The sequence below is a fragment of the Cibotium barometz genome, chromosome 16 (assembly GCF_041138505.1).
Source record: "Cibotium barometz isolate CiBa-2024 chromosome 16, ASM4113850v1, whole genome shotgun sequence".
NCBI lineage: Eukaryota > Viridiplantae > Streptophyta > Polypodiopsida > Cyatheales > Cibotiaceae > Cibotium > Cibotium barometz.
Genome location: NC_141061.1, coordinates 27724021 through 27746854, shown reverse-complemented (window position 1 = coordinate 27746854; position 22834 = coordinate 27724021). Strand labels below are relative to the sequence as shown.

Genomic DNA, 22834 nt, shown 5'->3' with positions numbered 1-22834 from the left:
TTCCCTGAAAGGCTCATCTATGATCTAGATCGATTGTTTGATCAGTTTGTCGCTTCAGGGGCTTAGCTTGCCGTAGACGCTACGGTGCAACCCACTATATTCTACCATGGTGAAGAGATGCTTTGATTAAACCCACTATATTCTACCACAACTCTGTGCACTGCGCAGAAATCGTGTGTTTTGTTAGTAACACTCTATATTATCAACCTTCTTTCATTATTCAGCCTCCGGCCTCTCGCATTAATGAATCAGTCTTCCGATGCAGACAATCTCGTCGAAGAAGAAGCTGCAGTCCACCATGACCCTTTCGAGAAGTCCGGGCTCGGCCGCTTCGATTATCGACTTCCTTACATATGGTATAATTTTTACCCTAAGCTAGTTTTAATTCGATAGTTAACGCATTCTGTACTCTTTGATCTTAATTACCTTGGCCATGCCTGTCTTTGAAGGCGCCTGCCTCACCACAGGCGAGCTATCATGGCCTCGCTGGTGGAGGGTGTTTACACAATGGAGAAGGACCGCGGTAAAGGTCTGTGGAAAGAGGCCAGCTCCCTGCACTAGGATACAGCCCGAACGCCGGCAATTTGGTGGCAGAGCCTTCAATACGATTTGGTCCGGCCAATCTTAGATGAAAACGGGACAGGCAGTACCGTCTTTGCTGCTATTTACCATTGCCGATTGAAACACAACATGGGCCACCTTGGGGCGCCCAGGATCGTGGTGGCCATTAGAGGAACTATCTGCTTCAGAAGAGTGGAGGCGAACATCCAGATCTTGTTCCACCATCTGTCCGCGCACAAGCCATTCTGGATTGTGCTTGCTATTGTGAGCGAGGAAGTGTCTCGATTTGGTGCGCACTCCGTCTGCTTGGCCGGACATTCCAAGGGGGCGGCCTTGGCGTTGCTAGTGGGAAGAAAGCTAGCAGAAGAAGGGCACTACCTAGAAGCCCACCTCTTCAACCCGCCGCACCCATCTCTGCCAAGCGAGCCGATGCACCTACCGGACGCCATCACCTCAACGGCCAGGATTTTCCACAACGCGGTGGAAAACACGCTCGCCCACGTGCTCCAAGATGTGAATGCGAGGAACCAAGAGAACTGGCTTCCACACCTCTACATCAACTGGCATGATCCAGTGTGCTCTTCTTACATAGGCTATTTCGAGGTGAACAGGCACCTGCCAGAGCTCAAGGGGCGCTGGTTTGGGTTCGCTCTCAGCCGCACCCCCCGTTCCATACGAGGCGTGCTGCGCTCTTACCTTGACCGGACAAACTGCAGGCCTGACCACCTTATCCCCTCTGCCTATCTCCACGTCAACCACATCGCCCCCTCCCGCCTGAGCGCCCACCAGCTCCATCAATGGTTCAATCTCAAACTGAGCGCCCACGAGCTCCATCAATCTCGACCTCCAGATGCACCCCTTGACAATCATCTTCGATGCCGTTCAAGACTGCATGACTAAAGCGGCCTGAAAGGCCAAAGTATATGTAGGTCGAGATGCACCCCTTGACAATCATCTTCGATGCCGCTCAGGACTGCATCACTAAAGCGGCCTGAAAGACCAAAGTATATGTGTCAAGCTTGCAAGGCCCTTTTTATAAAGAGTCCATACATATATACAAGGATGCCATATGAGAGGTAGAACATTTTGCTAAAATGCCCATTTCTTTTATTTTTTTGTTTGATGGCAAATGTAGCAAGGCACGGTTTAGTTATATGTGCAATGATATACTGTCAACTTGGCCCCTCCTTAGCTGCATGTGTATGGTTCTAATGGCATGCACATTCAACGATCATGTGAATGGCACAGAAAGCAACTAGAACAAGCTATCCTATTAAGCAACTAGAACAAGCTATCCTATTATGGTCAGGTTCTTAGAAATCTTTCCTCATCTCCAAGCTTCTCATCAAATTCCAAAGCGAATACTATTCACTTTCCTTGTATACATCCAACTGCTACTTATCGAATTAAAATGCAAAGTCTATCTGCCCTTCATGCCACTAAATTCCATTAGTTTGACTGGCTAATTTGAGCAACAACTCAAATCATCTCCTTGATGAGACTCAAGTTAATTATTGCTTTGAACTACTTTAAAGCATTTTCTTTTATGTGCCTTCAATGCTCTACAATGGATGCTACTACTTCAAAGCAATTGACTACTTCCATGTGCTTTAGAATACTTCTTTATAGTGCTTTTTACTACTTTACATAGACTTTTACTCTTTTCACATGCATTTGGTTGGTTTAACAATGGTCGTTTGTATTAAAGCAATTGGCTTCTTTCTTGTTCTTTTTAGTGCTTTTAACTTTACACTGCTTATCATCATGTGCTTTATATATAGTGTTTTTTCATTGCTTCAATGCAATTTGATTCTTTCATTCGCTTTGTGCTTTTAAATGCTTGGCTATTGCTTGTTTACTGAAGCAATTGGTTACTTTCATGTGCTTTTAACTGTTTTACAATGCTTATCACTGTTTCAAAGTATTCATGTGCTTTTAACTGCTTTGCAATGCTTGTCATCACGGCCTAGTAGTTGGCTTCTTTTCATGTGCTTTAAAGTTCTTTAAGTAGTTGGCTACTTTCATGTGAATTTAATTTCTTTACAATGCTTGTCAGTGTTTTGAAGTAGTTGGCTGCTTGCAAGTGCTTTTCATGTGTTTTAAACTATTTTAAAGTGCTTGAAATTGTGGTTGCCTACTTTCATGTGTTTTTAATTGCTTTGCAGTGGTTGCTACTTCTTTAAAGAAGTTGGATATGTTCAAGTGCCTCTAACTACTTTGTAGTGCTCTAAACTTCTATAAAGCAGTTTACTACTTTCATGTGCCATTAGGAAAATTTTGGACTCACAAACTGACTCTCTCTTCCATGAATCAAGGAAAAGTGCAAAAAATATTGCTCCTCTTCTCTTTTTGAATCTTGTACATCTCAAAATATTAGTTCTATAATAGATTCACTTATTATTATATGGACTGTCCAAGAACTGTACTAGACCTGCTCAGAACTCAAATATCTCAAAAACTATTTTTTTATTTGAGCTGGTTTCAAATATCTCAAAAGATATGACATTCTTAAATGCCCAGATTCATTTATGTTGCCCTCCAAATGATAGCCGCACACTTAATTTCACATGCCAGCGTGGTGAACTGAATTGACTCTATGGTGCCCTCCAAATGATCATGGCTGGTATTAGGTAATTAATGGCACTCTAATCTTAATGAAATCCAAATACTCATGTAGCCGACTGCACCCGACTACACCTTTGGTCCACATCCTGTTGGAATCCTGGTGGTGGTCTGAATAATCGACACTATAAGAGGCAGGGCCATTATCCACGCTTTTTTCCACGCTTTAGAACTAAGCTTAAATTCCCCTAAATGTCGAAATTCCTGTCGAAATAGAAACATCGAAATAAGCGCCGAAACAAGAGTCACAAAAAGTAATTTTACCACGCATTTTTCGACGGTGTTTTTGACGCCTGTGTCTCGACTGATATTTCGACTATTTATCTCGACACTTATCTCGACTATCATTTAGACGCTGTTTTTGACGAATGCAGGAAACTTTCGACATCGTTTTCGACGAATGTAGGAAACTTTTGACACTATTTTCGACGGATGCAGGAAACTTTCGACACTTATTTTGAAGCATGCAGGTATTAAAAATTTTTTGGCAACATAATGGTGCATCCAGCTATAGTCTTGTAGCTGGATGCACCACTATGCCAAATTTATAGAGTACCAAAGGCAACTGTACTCTGATGTGAAGAACGAAGCGAATTTGTTGAAAAGTTAGAGAGAGTGCCATAATGTTTTCAACATTAAAAAGTAGGTACACAATTCACACAAGTGCAAACAATGGCCAAATTATATTACAGCAAGATTTGAAATTTACATATCAAGCTCTGACGAGATAAGCCAAATTTGAAATTTACATATCAAGCTCTGACGAGATAAGCTAAAATTTGCATACAATCTATATAAGCTCAAACAAAGATGTGAGCTGACCAAAATGTGTATGTACAAGGGGAAAGACATGGGCAAGGCCACTCTATGCACGGAGCCCTCACTCAAGATCAGGCATTGGTTCCTGCAAAAATCATATAAGATGTTTTTTTTGTTATACCAAAACAACGATCTAACATGACAAGGCAAAGCAAATCATAAGGTTAAGGCTTGCCACACTTACCATATCTACAATGCGCCCCCAATTGAGGTTGGCGCCTTCTCGCTCAAGCTTCTCCAAAAGAAAGTATGTGTTATGGCAGGGAGCAATGTCCTCCTCTTCTCCCATTGTCAGCCAACCAACCACGATTCTAAAAGTACCAAAACATCAAGATAAGCATTGATACTTACAAAGTAGACATAACATCAAATGAAACATACAAAAATGTTGATACTTACAAAGTAGACATGGAATGCGTCCCAACCGTCGCTTCCAAGGTGAGAGCTTCCTACGCTCTCCATTGGCAGGCTTTGGCCGCATCCTCTTGTTGCTTGTAGCATTGGGGATTTCGAGCATGCTTTTGCCTCTCCTCATTCCAATCCTCGATGCTCATGTACCAAGGCTACTCACCCCCTGCCTTCACTCTCCTAATCACATCTCCCTGCCAATGTTTCATGACATCCACCATGTGGTCCTTTATCCACCTTATGGGGACACCATCACTACCGCCGCCAGCTTGTACTCATCCTTGATTTGATTTATGACTCTATCTTTCTTGTCTTTATCCAACTTTGGTCATAAAGTCATAAAGTCATTTGCAAAGACAATGTGGCAAAGCTTACCGATACGGCTTCATCTCTTGCCTGACATTATCCAAAACCACATTGCCATTGACAATTGTGTAAAATTTTTCTCCACCGGCGGGTGTGGGCTGTGTGTCGAAATGTCTCGCGAGATGATTGAGCGTGGAGTGCTTTTGGCACTAGATGGGGAAGGACGCTCATGTGAGGGTGTAGACCCATCCGTGCCCCCACTTGGATAATAACGGCTTCCACCTCCACTACTTAAGCGTTGTTCTCCCTGTGAGTGGACGAGCGACTTGGAGGGGTTCTAGCAGCCTTTTGTGGGGTTTCTACAGGTGAACTAGGATTAGCGGTGGTGGTGCCCGATGGTGCGGCCGAAGTGCCCGCCCCTCTCCCAAAATATTGTTGTGCCATCGCTCTTTGCTCGGGCATGGCTTGTGCTAAAAAACCCATGAACTGGACAGGCGACATGGCATATGGACAGAAGGATGGAGAGTAAGCCAGTGTCTCATCTGGAGTGCGAGACATGTTTCTAAACACACATAACAAAGCCCACATGGACACTTTAATAAGAGCATACACATGAATTATCCCTCAAAGTTCATTATGCATAAAGATTATGCATAAAGCTATGCATGAGACTTATGCATAAAGTAATATGCATAAAGCTATGCATGAGGCTTATGTATAAAGCTATGCAGCATGAGGCTTATGCATAAAGCATTATTATGCATAAAGCTTATGCATAAGGCCTTATGCATGAGGCCTTATGAATAAAGCTATGCATGAGGTTTATGCATAAAGCATGAATGAGCATTATGCATAATGCTTATGTGCAAATCTACAAAACAAATCCCCAGCACCCAAGGGTGCAATAATAATAGAGGAAAGAGAGGAAAGATAGAAAAGCACTTATCTCTTTTTCGTGATGTTGAAAGAGAGGATTAGAGGACCTACAAAACCAACAAAAGGGTTAGGAAAGGATTAGTAATGCATACATACAAAAGCTTATGCATGAGGCCTTATACATAAAGCTTATGCATAAATCATTATGCATGAGGCTTTTGCATAAAGCACTATGCAAGCCATGCTATCCTAAACTAAACCGTATCCCGACACTATGCATAGAGCTTAATACATGCATAGATTAAGCTCTATGCAAGCATTAAGCTCTATAATGCATAGAGATATATGCATAGATTAAGCTCTATGCATAGAGCTTAATGCATGCATTAAGCTCTATGCATGCATTTAGCTCTATCTATGCATGCATTAAGCTCTATGCATAGAGCTTAATGCATGCATAGATAGAGCTTAATGCATGCATTTAGCTCTATGCATGCATTTAGCTCTATCTATGCATGCATTAAGCTCTATGCATAGAGCTTAATGCATGCATAGATAGAGCTAAATGCATGCATAGAGCTTAATCTATGCATTAAGCTATATGAATAGAGCTTAATGCATAGATTAATCTCTATGATTAGAGCTCTATGCATGTGCATTAAGCTCTATGCATAGAGGACCTACAAAACAAAACCGCTCTTTTTGGTAGATAAAAATAGAGGAAAGAGAGAAAGGAATTTACCTCTATTTGGTGAAGTTGAAAGAGAGGATTAGAAGACCTACAAAACAAAATAAAAAGTTGAGAAAAGAACTAGTAATACAAAACCCTAAAAGTGTGAATAGCATGGATACACAAGGAGGTTTATCCTTCAACACACACACACCAATTTAAGAACCAAGAGGAGAGGGGAGGGGAGGGAGGGAAAAAAAGGAGGTGGAGAAGAGCTTGGGAAAGAGAAAGAACCTACAAAACAAATAAGACACAACCTTCAGAACCCCTCTTCACAATCCGAGAGCTTCTCACACGATCTCCCCCCGGTCTTGATATCGTGAGTTACAGGAGATCCTCCTCAGAGATCTCTGTCAACTTCACCAAGTTGATAGATTCAGTGGACATGAAGGATGGATTCATCATCTGTAAAGGTAACAGGATCAACATCGATGAAGGATTGATTGAAAAGGCACTAAAAATTCATGGAGGCAACTTGCAAGCACAATTCTTGGAGAAGAAGTGGAAGAAAAAGGATGTTTTAGATTTATTCCCTGATGCTCAGATTAGTGCAGATGATGGAATCAAGGTTTCTAGCTTGCTTGATGATTATCAAAAAGAGTTGAAGAAGATAAGGCAGTTCTTTCCTTATACGAGGGGAATAGTGAAATTAAGGCATGTTCAAGCAACAGTAGAGATAGAGAATAAACATCTGATCTCTTTCTCGAAGGCGATCTCTAAGAGTGTGCTACTTGACTTGCACAATTTCTTGAATGGCAAATCCCAATTATAATCTTAAGCAATGAGTGTTGGAATGTACTTGATGGGGAATCACCTCAAAAAATGTGTTGAGCAAGTCGAGAAGCAGATCAAAACTCTGAACATGAAAGCCACCGATATGCAGCATCATACGCAGCAACCCAACATGAGAGAACCCTCGGGGAAGGGTGCAAAAGCAAGGGTAGAGGAGGCAGAAGCGAAGGCCTTGCAAGTACGAGAGCAAGCTGAGGCTGCTGAAAGATTGGCAGAGATAGAAAAATAGAAAAGAGAAGAAGCAGAGAAGCACATCAAGGAGCTGAATCAATAGCTTTGAGATATTCAACGGATGGGGACGATGATGCAGAGGAAGAGCTAGAAAGGACGAAGCAAACACTTGCAAATCAGATAGCCAAAAAGGAGCTATAGCATCATGCAGACCACATTGAACATTGAGAAAGATGATATGATAGAGAGACTGAAAAAGGAGAATGCAGAAACCACGATAGAGAGACTGAAAGAGGAGAATGCAGAAACCATGCTACTGATTGCAAGAACTACAAATGGCTCTCTGTAGCATCATGCAGAACACATTGAACATTGAGAAAGATGATATGATAGAGAGACTGAAAAAGGAGAATGCAGAAACCAGGCTACTGATTGCAAGAACTGCAAAAAAATTTCAATGCCAGGAAGGATGCAGAAGAGGCAACGAGCAACCATAGTGAACAACACAATGAGAGCCCAATATTGGCGAGACAGGTTCGATTCCCTGCAATTGACCTACAATGCGATTGCTACCGATGAGCTTGCCTTTTCTCTTTAGAGTTTTGAGAAGCAGTCTTGGACCTTGATTGAAACTTTCTTCCATTCCAGGGTGAATCAAGATACCGATATTACCAACTATCAGTGTTTTAAGACCACCATGCACTAGTCCCACTAGTAAGGATTCCATTTTTTCAATCCGTTTAGGTTTTTAACAAACCAAAAGAAAGTTATGGGGAGTGTGCCCCCCTCGAATGGGTATGCAAAATTTTAGCGAGGTCCCTTAAAACCATACCAGATGTTCTCAATTGGATGTGTCCCATGGTTGAGGAGAAGCTCAAGTAGTGTACTTTAGAATGATTACTTGGTTGCATGTATGTGCAGAACAAATTTTTGATGTTTTTGCATAAAGTGTTATAATATATGCTATTTAGAACACATGCCTCACATGCCACATCGAACTTGTAATAAACAATTTAATATATGCTATTTAGAACACATGCCTCACATCCCACATCGAACTTGTAAACAATTTAATGATCAAATTATAAATTTTACTTCTGTGCTTTTTTGGTCTCATATTGAAGATTGGAATGTGTACTACTGCTTGGATACCAAGTTTGTCAAATTCCATTGAGCAATGCATAAGTTATGGGTCGGGCAAGTTACCTATAGACACAAAAGGGCCTGAACCTCACCAAAAATGGCTACACCCAAGCATGCATTGACCCAGAAGCAATAGAGAACAAAAATGGAGGTTAGCAATGTTTTGATGTTGGTTATGTTCAATTAAGTTCTATAAGTTATGTTTTCCTATTGGTTATGTGCATTACTATTCGTAAATAATAAAGTTAATAGTAAGATATGTTTTATTGTTGGTTAATAATAATAATATATGCATTACTATTGGTTAATAATAATAATACATGTTAAAGTTGGTGTTAAGTTACACATGCTTCCGCGTTCCCCTTATGATGGTGATTCTATTTCTTCCCCAGTCCTATTTTATCTTACCATGTCTCAGCCAAGGCCTTCCTAATAATACCTAGTAAGACTCGGTGTGGTTTTCTATGGTGATAACTACTAAGTTGACCTTGAAGTCAACCTGTTTGATCCTCATTGAGACATTTTTTATGATTCCTTTTGGTACCACCACCTTGTTGTTAGCCATTCTTATGTTAAACTGAATGGTCTCCCACTTGAGGCCCAATCCTAATGCAGTTTCTTCAGTGACAACATTCACTCCGGACCCTCCATCCAACACTACAACATTAATGAGAACATTGTTGAGTTAAATTGTGACTTTGGCCACTTCATCATCTCTGGAATGATGGTGGTTCTTCTGCTTGCATATTGCCACATTCCAGGGTTTCTTTCTCTACCATGTGCTTCAGTTCTTTACTCAGTCCTTCAATGCCTGCCATCAAAATTTTGGCCTTGAACTTTGGACATAAATCCAATACTTGTTTTAGCCAAACCTGTCTATCCAGCAGCATTGACATCACATTTGTTTGCAGCCAATCGGCATTTTTTTGGTTTTTTCTAGGCATTTCTTGTCAAAGTTCGCGTGCTCTTCCACTTGCTTTCAAAAAATTCCAGTGATTTCTCTTTAGTCATCCTCTTTTTGCTTGCCTTGCCTTCTTTCTATTTCCCTAGCAGTTTAAATTCTCACCTTTTCGTGTTGTTTCCCAGTCCATAGTTGCATTTTTGCAGCCCTCTTGCAAACTTTGGATGAGTTTTGATCACCAAGCAAAGTTATCACCACACCCGATTTGCTTGCCTTAGCCCTTGTCTCACTACTACTAGGATGTCATGAACCTCTAACTGCGTCTCTTGTGCCTACATCATGTTGGCACTTGGCAAATTCTCCTTCAGCTGCATCAATTCTACTTGTCTTTCTTCATCATGATTTTTCTTCATGGCACATTCTGCTTTGATATGTCCAGGCTATTGAAAATAGTAGCAACTGAAGTTAGTGGTTCCTCGGGAATGTTCTTGGCCTCTTCTCCCTGAAAAAATTTTTGCGACCTCTATTCCCATACCTTCCCATTCCAGGGGGTCTTCTTTCCACTCCCTCTATCTGGTTCACCATAGGAGCTCTATTCTCCATGTTGTACCTACAGTTCCATGTACTATGGTTTTACATGCTACAATTAGAGCAAGTTGGAGGTACAATGCATTCCTCTTTGAGGTGGCATTCCTGCTTGTATTATTGGGAACAAAACACATTCTTTCGAAAATCTGCACCTTTGCCCTTTTTCATTTCTTGCACCAATTGCTTCACCTACTGCATCATCTCTCTGAAACTTACTTGTACCTTCCCGGATTTCTTCTCTTTGTCTTTATTTTTGCCACTGGAGTGTCCTGCAAAGAGTCGCTTGAATCGTCCTCTTTAGTAGTGATGCTCTTCCTGGCTTTCTCTTTTATCTCCTTTCCCAACTTCTTTTTTCTGCCCTTTTGGCCAGCTCCACCAGTTCCTCGAATTCTTCTTCAATTTTTGCTTTTGTGATGACCGATGCATGGATGTCCGGATTAAGCCCTTGAACAAACCAATCGGCAATAATTTGTATCGAGGGTAGTGTTTGTTCCACCACTCTTTGCCTCAAGCTTAAAAGTTTTGTTGTCTGGATGTCCTCTTGTTGGAGCTCTCTCATTTGATCGCAAAGTTGAGTTGCAAACTTTTTCTTGCGAAATCTCCCCAAAAAGGCAATCATGACTTCTTCATACATCTGGAAATGGTTGTCTTGATATCTCAACACCCACTCCGTGGCTTTTTCCTTGAAGGTATTCATGAAGGCATCTCTACGGATTTCACTCATCTCTAGTTCTTCTAAATCCCGAGGTATGGACACTTTCCAATATTTCTCAAACCTCCTCACATGTAGATTTTGCATCTTCCCCTTTATCACATGAGAACACCAGGAAATTTTTGGCTAATGACATCATGGCTCCCTTGAACCGTTTTCGGGGGTTTTCTTGTGTGATTGTTCTTCTTGGTTTGGTTGCTCCACCCTTTTTGAATCTTTCGGACCTGGATTGTACAGTGCTTCTCCTTCCTTTGGCACTCCTTTTCTTGGTCCAAATTGTACTTAAGTTCTGATGCTACCTCTTGCTCCTGTGGGTTAGCATATGTTACCGCATTGTCTTCTTGATTATGATGGTGTGAAGTACTCCTTGTTGCAAGCTTCCTAGAGGGTCTCTTGTTGGAAGGCATTACTTTTTACCCTCTTTAGATTCATGAACACATGTGAAACACGTTTGAATCTGGTGTGTGGTGAAAATCTCTTCACATTGGCTTTTTCAAAAAATTCCTTTCATGTTGCGGTTTCACCATGGATTTGCTTGAAATGGATTCACACTCTCCCTTGCTTATACTAGTGTAGAGTGCTCGGGGGGTTCACCTCAAAACATTTTAGTGTACCATGTGCAATCAAAAGGAGGGGTATTTTAATTCAAATTTTGAAAAAATTTTAACAGGATTACAATAACAGGAGGGGTATTTTAATTCAACTTCAAAAAAAAATCCGTTAGTTCATAAGTAAAGAGGGGTGGTTTTATTGGGGGAAAATTACGCACGTGATACATATGATTTTTTAGAAGTGCACCCCACGAGGTAGAGTGCTACCTAGCAAAGCTTGTTCCCAGTAGAGGTTTTGTCCCCAGCAGGGTTTTGTCCCCATCAGAGGTTTTGTCCCCCAGTAGGATCACCAAGTGTTTCTCATTGTTTTTCCTAAAAACGGAATGGCAAGACAAAAGTCTGGTGTATCAAACTAGTCAAGAAATGTCGTGGGAGATGTGTAGACTCTCGTTAGAAATTCTTGATTAAAAACACCAACCCTTACATGGTCATGGGAAACATTCCAGATTTCGCTCAGCTGGACAGGCTCATGCACAATGTTTCCCCGCTCCTATTCTGCATCACTCCTTTACATGTCACACTCACTCTCTCTCTTACACAACATATATAATTAAGTAGAAATACAACACACTTAGATATCCTAGAATAACATGTGACACAAAAGAGAAAAGTAATGGCAAGTGTGTTCTTGTTTTGATTTCAGAAGAATTACAGCGTAACATAGAACTGATACCCAGTTGTACAGATCAACACTTTCAAGATTCAACATGCTACAAGCTCCATGAAATAAGTGTCAACTAATAGTGAGATCTTACAAAATTATACTTCATTATAAATCACACAGACAGTGAGTTAGCACTACAGAGTCCTCTTAGCAGCACACTGCCCTCAGCATTCCTCTACTCTCAGCATCATCCTCTCTATAGTAGTTGGTCACCATTTTAAACAGTGCCTTCTTGATCTTGGCAACGGCTCTATGATGGTTACAGTATGCCGCCTTCACACGTGTGCTACCGAGGTGGTCACATCATGCATCGTGGATTCTGCTCTACATGCTGCCACTAATCCTTCCGCTGCCACCACTGCACTATCAGGGCGCAATAGTCCCTTTCCCTCTCTATGTTTCACATGCTTCCATGAATGTCTTGTCTTTCTCCTTTACTAATTGTTTTGTTATATGTAACAAGTTATTGAAGGATCGAATTGTACGAGAAGACAATGAGATGCCTTCGGACTGTGCACGAGCAAAACAAATGTTGCACTCCATAGGGATGGACTATAACACACACAATGCTTGTCTGAATAATTGTATTCTCTTTCGGCATGAGTACGCCACTCTTCACGAGTGTCCACACGGTGTGGTTCATCGAGAGACAAAGGGTCCCTGCTAAAGTCTTATGACACTTCCCCATCATTCCACGTATTCAAACAATGTCTAGATGGAAATCTATTGCATCTTTAATGACTTGCCATCGAAACACCAGATCCATAGATGACGTTATGCGTGTGCCTGTTGATTCTCTAGCATGGAGGCATATCAAAGAGAAGTGGGTGGACTTTGGGGAAGAGCCTCGTCATATTCATCTCGGACTAGCAGTGGATGGAGTCAATCCATTTGGCTTATGAATTTCATCATGGAGTACATGGCCCGTTTGCCTAGTGAATTATAACCTACCAGCATGGTTAGCAATAAAGAAGGGGCACCTTTTACTTTCCTTAATAGTTCTAGGGAAGTACCAGGTTAAGAACATGGATGTCTACTTGGCTCCATTAATTAACAAGCTACGCATGTTATGGGATGGTATCCAATTTCATGATGCGTCTAAGAGGTTTGGAGAAAGGACTGCAAACAATGCGAGGAATACTTATGTGGACCATGCATGCATGATTGGCCGGGCTATGGAGAGTGCTCTGGTAAGTTAATTATTTTGAGATTTCTTGATCTGATTTAATTTCATGATTTTGGTATTTTTGTATTTTTTGCATATATCATCACAATGATTATCATGTTTGGCAAGGCTTTCAATATCTGGTTATAATGCATGCTCTATATGTGGGCCTGGATTAGAGGCCCAGTACTCATAGCTTTGAAGAAGCTTGTCTACGAGGGCCATAAAAAGTATCTCCTCGACAACCATGAGTTGCGAGAGATATTTCTAGGGAGGCCTCCTCGTGTGTTAAAGCCAAATGATTGGAGGAGGGCATGGGAAGTGGATCCAAGTTGTTCACCCCCAAGAATGAAGTATCTATCCATCTTCCATCCTTAGGGGGTTCACCTAAAACTATGTAAGTATACCACGTGAGTTCAAATGAAGGGGTTTCTTAATTCAAAATTTTAAGGTAAATTTACAGAAATACATTTACAAAAGGGATTTTTTTATCTATTTTGAAAAAAAAGCCGTCAGTCCATAAAGATAAAGGGGTCATTTTATTCATGAAAAATTCACAAGTAAGGGGTTTTTTAAATACCCCTTGAACGCAGGTGATATGTAGGGTTTCTTTGTAGTGCACCCCCTAAGCTTTCATCTACTCCCATACTGGAGTGATCTTCTATAGTCAATCATCTTCTTGATCCTATGCACATTTTCAAGAACATAGCCAATATCCTTTGGAAAACCATCATAGGTGAGCTAAAGAGAGCAAGGCACAAAGGGATGATCTACAAGAGGTGGATCGCATGCAACACTTATGGGCACAGAGCAGACTTGATGGAAAGGTGATTCTCCCTAGAGCACCTTGTGTCTTAAGAAAAGAAGAGCAGCGGTGTGTAAAGAAGTGCATCAGTGAGTTTCGTACTCCCACTGGTTGTATGCATTACTTGAAGGGAGCATTCACAAAGGATGAAGAGCTTAGTGGCTTGAATTCTCATGACTGGCACAAAATCTTACAATTTGTGCTGCCAATAGCCATTAAAAGGATTACCTCAATGAAGACATAAGAGCGACAATATATACAAGATTAGTGCAGTGGTATGGTGGATATCAAAGAAGGAGATTAGAAGAAATACGTTGGAAGCAGCTTGTCTAAACTCCATGGAAGTAGTTACAATGGGGCAGAGAAATTCTTTCCATTAAGTTTCCTGACCATTCAATTACACCTACTTGTTCATGTGATTGATGAGGTTGCTAGCAGGTGTTTTTCATAGCCAATGGATGTTTTTCCTTGAGATATTTATGAAGACTCTGAAAGGTTTTGTTCGTTAAAAGCTCACCCTAAGGGGGCAGTATGGCAATGGGATGGCTTGTTCAAGAACCTCTTGTATACATAACAAAATTTCTCAGTATGTCAAACCCAGATATGCCACAATTGTGGACACAAGAAGAGGATGATTGGCTCATTGGGGAAGAGCCTCAAGGACAAGGGCTTCAAAGAGAAATGGATATGGCATTGCAAGAGAAGATTAATAAATTTTGCATCCTCAACTCAAGTGCTATGGAGAAATGGATCAAGACGAATAACCTAGCAAAGAGAGAAAGAGACCAAGATCGTTTGAATTTTAGAAAGAGTTGAACAACTAGAGAATTGCTATACCCAAAACTTTCCTTCTAATAGATGGCTTCAGTAAACCATACAACAAGCAAAACAAAGTGGCAAGGTTATAAGAAATAAGGAGGAGCTTGCATATGGTTGTGATTACCATGTAAGTGAGTTTTTATATGTACACAAGAAACCGTAAGACACAGGCTTGTATAAGTTTTTTTTCTTAACACAATTTCATGATCTTCTTTTGCTTACAATATCGCAAATTTAGTACACTTTGGTCATGCGGTTGTCACTTTCTAGTGGAGCGAATACATAAGAAGAGAACAACATTTGATTGCGGTATCAAAGAAAATTTCATGCAAGAAACTCGTTCAAGTGCAAGTGATCTAAGCAGTGAAGCTGGCATGCTTGATTACTGTGGAACGATACAAGCTCAGGGGGGGTTCACTATATGTAAACTCTCTATATCACGTGCGTTCAAGGCCTAATTTAAAAACCCTTCTCTGTAAATTTTTCATGAATAAAACACACCCTTTTTCTATTCAATCTGTAAATACCCCCTTTAAATGGTACCCTTCTGTATGTAAAAAAAGGTGTAAAAAATGGATTTTAAAAACCCCTTCTGTTGAACCCACGTGCTACGCTTACATATTTATAAGTGACCCTCCCAAGGATACAAAACATTATCAAGGTTGGATTTAGAGAGTTTTCTATATTCATTTTTTATGTGAAGTGGTTCAAGGTAGTGACTCAAGGACGATAAGCAACCATACGCATAGATAAGAGAGGATTTGTTCAAGTAGACTCCACAAAGATATGGACAAACCAAAGGGACACATTTGTGCTATTAGAGCATTGTGAGCAGGTCGTCTTTAAGGTGGACCCGAGAGATCATAGGTAGTTGTTTGTAATCCAAATTGATCCACGCAGTAAACAAATATTTGAAGATATGGAAATTTTAGATGAAGCAGAGGTTGAGGAACCCACTCAAGAAGCACAAGAAATGGATATTGATCGAGTTGAACAACTAGAAGAAGGATCAAATAAAGGTATAGTAATTCAACAATTACTAGCACTTGAACCAGAAGCAAACACAACAACTAATCTGGAATTTGAAGAAGAAATAGAAGAACAACTTTCAACACAACCACCTCTAATGCCTGAAATAGAAGAGGATGATACTACGGAGGCTACACCTATTGATTGAAGATTCAGATGAAGAGGTATTTCTGGAAATAGATAAATTTGGAGCCATGGATCTAGCTAAGGAAATAGATAAATTCGGGGCCATGGATCTAACTGAGGATGAGAGAGTCGATGATGAGCTATAACATCTTATTTCAATTTTATTCACCAACAAATACTTGGTTTTTGTTAATGTTTTTCTTTTTTACACACTTAATTTTGTTAAGAACTACAAAATAAAAAATAAAAAAATAGATTTCGATGCCCTTTTCGACGCTTATTCCAACCTTTATTTTGACGCTTGCCTTTGACGGTTATTTTGACGATCATTTCGACGTCAGATTTCACGGGTATCTCGATGGTGCGGAAACCGTTGATACAAGGTGTCGCAAATGGGTCATCCTTTAGTAGTATAAGACTATCCAAGATCCTCGATCCTCTAAATTTTAAAAATATGTTCCTATTTCTAAATCTTTTGACAAGTACCAAGGATTGAAAAATACTTTCAAACACTTTAACAATAAGAAGAACAAAGATTCTAATACCAAGACTGAAGAGAATACTTCTAAGGTAAACAAAGATGAGAAAAAGCAACGAATCAAATGAAGAAGACCAAAAGCAGCAAATCAAATGCTTCAAAGTGCAACAAGGAAGGACACATTGCTTCCAAATGTCTAGAGAGGAAAGTCAACATAATCGATGAAGCGAATGATACGGAGGGTGACTATGTGCCCGAGCAAGACAATAACTCACACTATGATAATCTTTTAGACCAAGGAGGTAATTCTAAACACTCACATACCTAGTCTACCCCACAATGTTATTAAAAATGGAAGGTAAGGTAATAGGTAAGTCAATCATATTCTTACACCCGATGATGGTGGCACCCATGACTTTATTTCTGAAACATTTGTGAATGCACTTAATCTAGAAGTCACACCATGCATGAAGGAAGAAGTTTGTCTTAATGAAACTAGGAAAAAGGATAGTATTACATTCCTTAGACATACTTAGGCTAAGAGAGCATTAAAAAAGAGGGAGAAAACATTCTTAATTTATACAACCTCCCAAGGATCCTTTAAATGACTCTTTTCTTGTCCAATTCTCTAATTGTTTTCTTAATGATTTACCCCTTGCTTTACCTATTTCTAGACCTGAAGACCACATGATTGACATAATACCTGGTAGCATTCCTCCTTATAGAGCACCCTAGGTTTTTTTTTCTTTTTCTTTGAGATAAGTCTATTATGCCTTTCTTTGTTGTGGTGTGTATATGATCTTTTTTTACCATTTGGGTGCCTAGCTCTTTTTATGTAGACTTGATGTTATAAATTTGTATATAATTTATCTTCAATTTAATGCCTTTCTTTATTGTTGTGTGTATATGGCCTTTTTTATACATTTGGGATGTGCTTTGCCTTTTTATGTAGCCTTGATGTCATAAATGTTGTTTATAATTCCTCTTTAATATACAAAATGCACATAACTTATTCCATAGTAGTATTGTAATTTATTTCTATTAAAAAAAATAGTGCCTTTCTTTATTGTAGTGTGTATATGGCTTTGTTTGACATTTGGCTACCTAGCTCTTTTTATGTGGCCTTGGTCTAATAAATGTTGTATAACTTCTTCCACAATGTTAATTAGTTAATGAAATTTTACAGGATAATTTCTTTCAAAAATTTGCCATGTTTCTAGAAGGGTTTTGTATTTGCTGTAGAAAATGAACACTGCTAATGACTCATGTGAAGATTTGATGATGCGGTATCAGTTCGAAAGCGTACTAAGATTATGAGGAGTTTACTAGGATTAGGTCAAAGACAAAGAGTCTACTGGTTGCGGAAAAAGTCTTTGTGGCTCTTCTGGATGCTGGGTTGTCGTGACTTGGTCTTATGCTGACTTCCGTGAAAAGCTCATCTATGATCTAGATCGATTGTTTGATCAGTTTGTCGCTTCAGGGGCTTAGCTGGCCGTAGACGCTACGCTGCAACCCACTATATTCTACCATGATGAAGAGATGCTTTAATTCAACCCACTATATTCTACCACAACTCTGTGCACTGCGCAGAAATCGTGTGTTTTGTTAGTAACACTCTATATTATCAACCTTCTTTCATTATTCAGCCTCCGGCCTCTCGCATTAATGAATCAGTCTTATCTCGTCGAAGAAGAAGCTGTCCACCATGATCACCCTTTCGAGAAGTCCGGGCTCGGCCGCTTCGATTATCGACTTCCTTACATATGGTATAATTTTTACCCTAAGCTCGCATTCTGTACTCTTTGATCTTAATTACCTTGCGCCTGCCTCACCACAGGCGAGCTATCATGGCCTCGCTCGTGGAGGGTGTTTACACAATGGAGAAGGACCGCGGTAAAGGTCTGTGGAAAGAGGCCAGCTCCCTGCACAAGCATACAGCCCGGACGCCCATTTGGTGGCAGAGCTTCCAATACGATTTGGTCCGGCCGATCTTCGAGGAAAACGGGACAGGCACCGTCTTTGCTGCTGTTTACCATTCCCGATTGAATCACAACATGGGCCACCTTGGGGCGCCCAGGATCGTGGTGGCCATGAGAGGAACTCTCTGGTCCAGAAGAGTGGATCTGGAGGCGGACATCCAGATCTTGTTCCACCATCTGTTCACGCACAAGCGCTTCTGGATTGTGCTGGGCATTGTGAGAGAGGAAGTGGCTCGATTTGGTGCGCACTCCGTCTGCTTGGCCGGACACTCCAAGGGGGCGGCCTTGGCGTTGCTGGTGGGAAGAAAGCTAGCAGAAGAAGGGCACTACCTAGAAGCCCACCTCTTCAACCCGCCGCACCCATCTCTGCCAAGCGAGATGTTGGACCTGCCGGACGCCATCACCTCAACGGCCAGGATTTTCCACAACGCGGTGGCCAACACGCTCGCCCACGTGCTCCAAGATGTGAATGCGAGGAACCAAGAGAAAGACACGTTCCTTTCTATCAGGAACTGGCTTCCACATCTCTACATCAACTCGGAGGATCCAGTGTGCTCTTCTTACATAGGCTATTTCGAGGTGAACAGGCACCTGCCAGAGCTCAAGGGGCGCTGGTTTGGGTTCGCTCTCACCCGCACCCCCGTTCCATACGAGGCGTGCTGCGCTCTTACCTTGACCGGACAAACTGCAGGCCTGACCACCTTATCCCCTCTGCCTATCTCCACGTCAACCACCTCGCCCAATTAGTTAATGATTTTTACAGGATAATTTCTTTCAAAAATTTGCCATGTTTCTAGAAGGGTTTTGTATTTGCTGTAGAAAATTTCTTTCAGTTTGTCGCTTCAGGGGCTTAGCTTGCCGTAGACGCTACGGTGCAACCCACTATATTCTACCATGGTGAAGAGATGCTTTGATTCAACCCACTATATTCTACCACAACTCTGTGCACTGCGCAGAAATCGTGTGTTTTGTTAGTAACACTCTATATTATCAACCTTCTTTCGTTATTCAGCCTCCGGCCTCTCGCATTAATGAATCAGTCTTCCGATGCAGAATCTCGTCGAAGAAGAAGCTGTCCACCATGATCACCCTTTCGAAAAGTCCGGGCTCGGCCGCTTCGATTATCGACTTCCTTACATATGGTATAATTTTTACCCTAAGCTAGTTTTAATTCGATAGTTAACGCATTCTGTACTCTTTGATCGTAATTACCTTGCGCCATGCCTGTCTTTGAAGGTGCCTGCCTCACCACAGGCGAGCTATCATGGCCTCGCTCGTGGAGGGTGTTTACACAATGGAGAAGGACCGCGGTAAAGGTCTGTGGAAAGAGGCCAGCTCCCTGCACGAGGATACAGCCGGGACGCCCATTTGGTGGCAGAGCTTCCAATACGATTTGGTCCGGCCGATCTTCGAGGAAAACGGGACAGGCAGTACCGTCTTTGCTGCTGTTTACCATTCCCGATTGAATCACAACATGGGCCACCTTGGGGCGCCCAGGATCGTGGTGGCCATGAGAGGAACTCTCTGGTCCAGAATAGGGGATCTAGTGGCGGACATCCAGATCTTGTTCCACCATCTGTCCACGCACAAGCGCTTCTGGATTGTGCTGGCTATTGTGAGAGAGGAAGTGGCTCGATTTGGTGCGCACTCCGTCTGCTTGGCCGGACACTCCATGGGGGCGGCCTTGGCTTTGTTGGTGGGAAGAAAGCTAGCAGAAGAAGGGGACTACCTCGAAGCCCACCTCTTCAACCCGCCGCACCCATCTCTGCCAAGCGAGATGATGGACCTGCCGGACGCCATCACCTCAACGGCCAGGATTTTCCACAACGCGGTGGCCAACACGCTCGCCCACGTGCTCCAAGAGGTGAATGCGAGGAACCAAGAGAAAGACACGTTCCTTTCTATCAGGAACTGGCTTCCACACCTCTACATCAACTGGCATGATCCAGTGTGCTCTTCTTACATAGGCTATTTCGAGGTGAACAGGCACCTGCCAGAGCTCAAGGGGCGCTGGTTTGGGTTCGCTCTCAGCCGCACCCCCGTTCCATACGAGGCGTGCTGCGCTCTTACCTTGACCGGACAAACTGCAGGCCTGACCACCTTATCCCCTCTGCCTATCTCCACGTCAACCACATCGCCCCCTCCCGCCTGAGCGCCCACCAGCTCCATCAATGGTTCAATCTCAAACTGAGCGCCCACCAGCTCCATCAATGGTTCAATCTCGACCTCCAGATGCACCCCTTGACAATCATCTTCGATGCCGTTCAAGACTGCATGACTAAAGCGGCCTGAAAGGCCAAAGTATATGTAGGTCGAGATGCACCCCTAGACAATCATCTTCGATGCCGCTCAGGACTGCATCACTAAAGCGGCCTGAAAGACCAAAGTATATGTGTCAAGCTTGCAAGGCCCTTTTTATAAAGAGTCCATACATATATACAAGGATGCCATATGAGAGGTAGAACATTTTGCTAAAATGCCCATTTATTTTATTTTTTTGTTTGATGGGGGAAATGTAGCAAGGCACGGTTTAGTTATATGTGCAATGATATACTGTCAACTTGGCCCCTCCTTAGGGGCATGTGTATGGTTCTAATGGCATGCACATTCAACGATCATGTGAATGGCACAGAAAGCAACTAAAACAAGCTATCCTATTATGGTCAGGTTCTTAGAAATCTTTCCTAGCTTCTCATCAAATTCCAAAGCGAATACTATTCGCTTTCCTTGTATACATCCAACTGCTACTTATCGAATTAAAATGCAAAGTCTATCTGCCCTCCTTCAAGCCACTAAATTCCATTGGTTTGACTGGCTAATTTGAGCAACAACTCAAATAAGCACTTCAAAGAGAAGATTGAGTGTTGATGATCCATGATGGAGGTTCTGGGTAGCTTGATGTGTAAATGGCTTCAAATCTCACGTTCAATTAATAAATTTTGTTGTAAAGAAGTGTGAACGTTGAGGTTGTGCAAATGTTGAGTTAGGAGGCCCTAAGGGGTCACATAAAATAGAATATCATAATCATTCGAATTCTCGACAAACTTGCTTGTTAGCGCTCTAGCATCAAAATTTGGGGCATATTTTTTGTAATTCCAAGAATTGGTATCTATACTCCTCCACTATCTTGCCCTCTTTTGTTTAAGATTTAAGAACAACATTTTCTTTTACTGCATATTGTGTCATGAGGAAAGTACCTCTTTTTTGGAAAAATCCTTTAACTCACTCCATGTCCACTAGACCTTCTCTTGGGTTCTTGGTAGCCAAACACTCTTTTCCACCAAAGTTTGGTGGGTCCCTTAAGTTGTAAGACTACCTCTTTGTCCTTCGCCTCTTCATCACATTATGGTTCCATTAAGGTATATGCCTTAAGGGACCCAACAAAGTTTGATGGGTCCCTTAAGTTGTAAGACTGCCTCTTTGTCCTTCCCCACTTCACCAAATTACCCTAAATGAAAATAAGGGACCCACCAAAGTTTGGTGGGTTCCTTAAGTTGTACGAATACTTCTTTGTCCTTCCCCACTTCATCAAATTCTCTTAAATGAAAATAATCTTTGATCTAAGCATTGGTCTCTTCCCTAATTTCCAATTAAATGCAAGGTAAGGTGGGCCCAAAAGTGGTGTCAAGGACATTGCTTTTGGGAGCAGTTTGAAACCTCCTTAAAATTTGTAATTTTATTATATTATCATCATGATATCGCTATCATTATGGTGTCTATCACTATGATCGTGATTCGTGATCTCTCTCACTATCATTATTGGAACGAACAACAATGGTCTGAATGAATGTGATAAACTTTCACTCTCCCTCCCTCTCTATTTTTCTCTCTCCCACGCTCTCCACAATCCTCTCTCTCTCTCTCTCTCTCTCTCTCTCTCTCTCTCTCTCTCTCTCTCTCTCTCTCTCTCTCTCTCTCTCTCTCTCTCCACATAGACAATGGTGGCTCCTAAGAGGTAATTATGGTTTTTGAGAGCTCAATTGATTCCTTCTAACTACAACATCTAAGAGCCCGATTGGTTCCTTCCAAGTGCAGCTATTGATAGGTAAGTGCAATAACTATGAGCACTTCTACTTAAATCTTGCAAATAAGATTACTAACAGTCATCTTTGTCTCTCTCTATAGCAGCAACTCTCTATAGTCTTTCCAAGAAGAGGTATAACATTAATCATAATTCAAAAGAATCTTGGATGTCATAATCCATGAGTAGATGTTGAATATTCTCTCTCTCTCTCTCTCTCTCTCTCTCTCTCTCTCTCTCTCTCTCTCTCTCTCTCTCTCTCTCTCTCTCTCTCTCTCTCTCTCTCTCTCTCAGATGCTTGTGACATGGTTATTGTTCTATTAAAAAATTAGATGGCTTTTACAATTTTGTATGGGGATCTAGCCTACAAGATAGAAATGCATGAAAATTGTGATGGTAAGTTTTGTCCATAGATCCTTTAATTCTTATCATATATATATATATATATATATTTGTTACTAAACTTTCATATCATTGATTAATCTCTTTTTTGACTACGTTGATGCGG

General features: G+C 41.4%; 1 protein-coding gene and 1 long non-coding RNA gene across 4 annotated transcripts; both read left to right on the top strand.

Annotated features, from left to right (window-relative positions):
• The first annotated feature begins 118 nt into the window (after window positions 1-118).
• LOC147630515 (uncharacterized) lies at window positions 119-21210 on the top strand. Of its 2 annotated transcripts, XR_015267656.1 has the most exons (3): window positions 119-356; window positions 450-1637; window positions 20731-21210. It is a non-coding gene; the product is annotated as an uncharacterized LOC147630515 (long non-coding RNA). The 2 variants fall into 2 exon arrangements; XR_015267655.1 differs by lacking the exon at window positions 20731-21210 and having other exon boundaries at window positions 450-1980.
• On the top strand, window positions 17876-20754 carry LOC147630516 (GDSL esterase/lipase At4g10955-like). 2 transcript variants are annotated; one of them, XM_086810406.1, is made up of 3 exons: window positions 17876-18092; window positions 19359-19447; window positions 19542-20754. In XM_086810406.1, exons 1-3 carry the CDS (start codon window positions 18090-18092, stop codon window positions 20455-20457), a joined length of 1008 nt encoding a protein of 335 aa, XP_086666532.1. In that variant the 5' UTR covers window positions 17876-18089; the 3' UTR covers window positions 20458-20754. The 2 variants fall into 2 exon arrangements, with proteins under 2 accessions (XP_086666532.1, XP_086666531.1); XM_086810405.1 differs by lacking the exon at window positions 17876-18092 and having other exon boundaries at window positions 19313-19447.
• Window positions 21211-22834: the final 1624 nt, after the last annotated feature.

What these genes read in the sequence shown, in the direction of transcription:
- LOC147630516 (XM_086810405.1), top strand. Translation starts at nt 19,353, where the DNA reads ATGCAGAATCTCGTCGAAGAAGAAGCTGTCCACCATGATCACCCTTTC. An exon ending in TATCGACTTCCTTACATATG is followed by an intron (nt 19,448 to 19,541) that starts GTATAATTTTTA and finishes CTGTCTTTGAAG; the next exon opens with GTGCCTGCCTCACCACAGGC.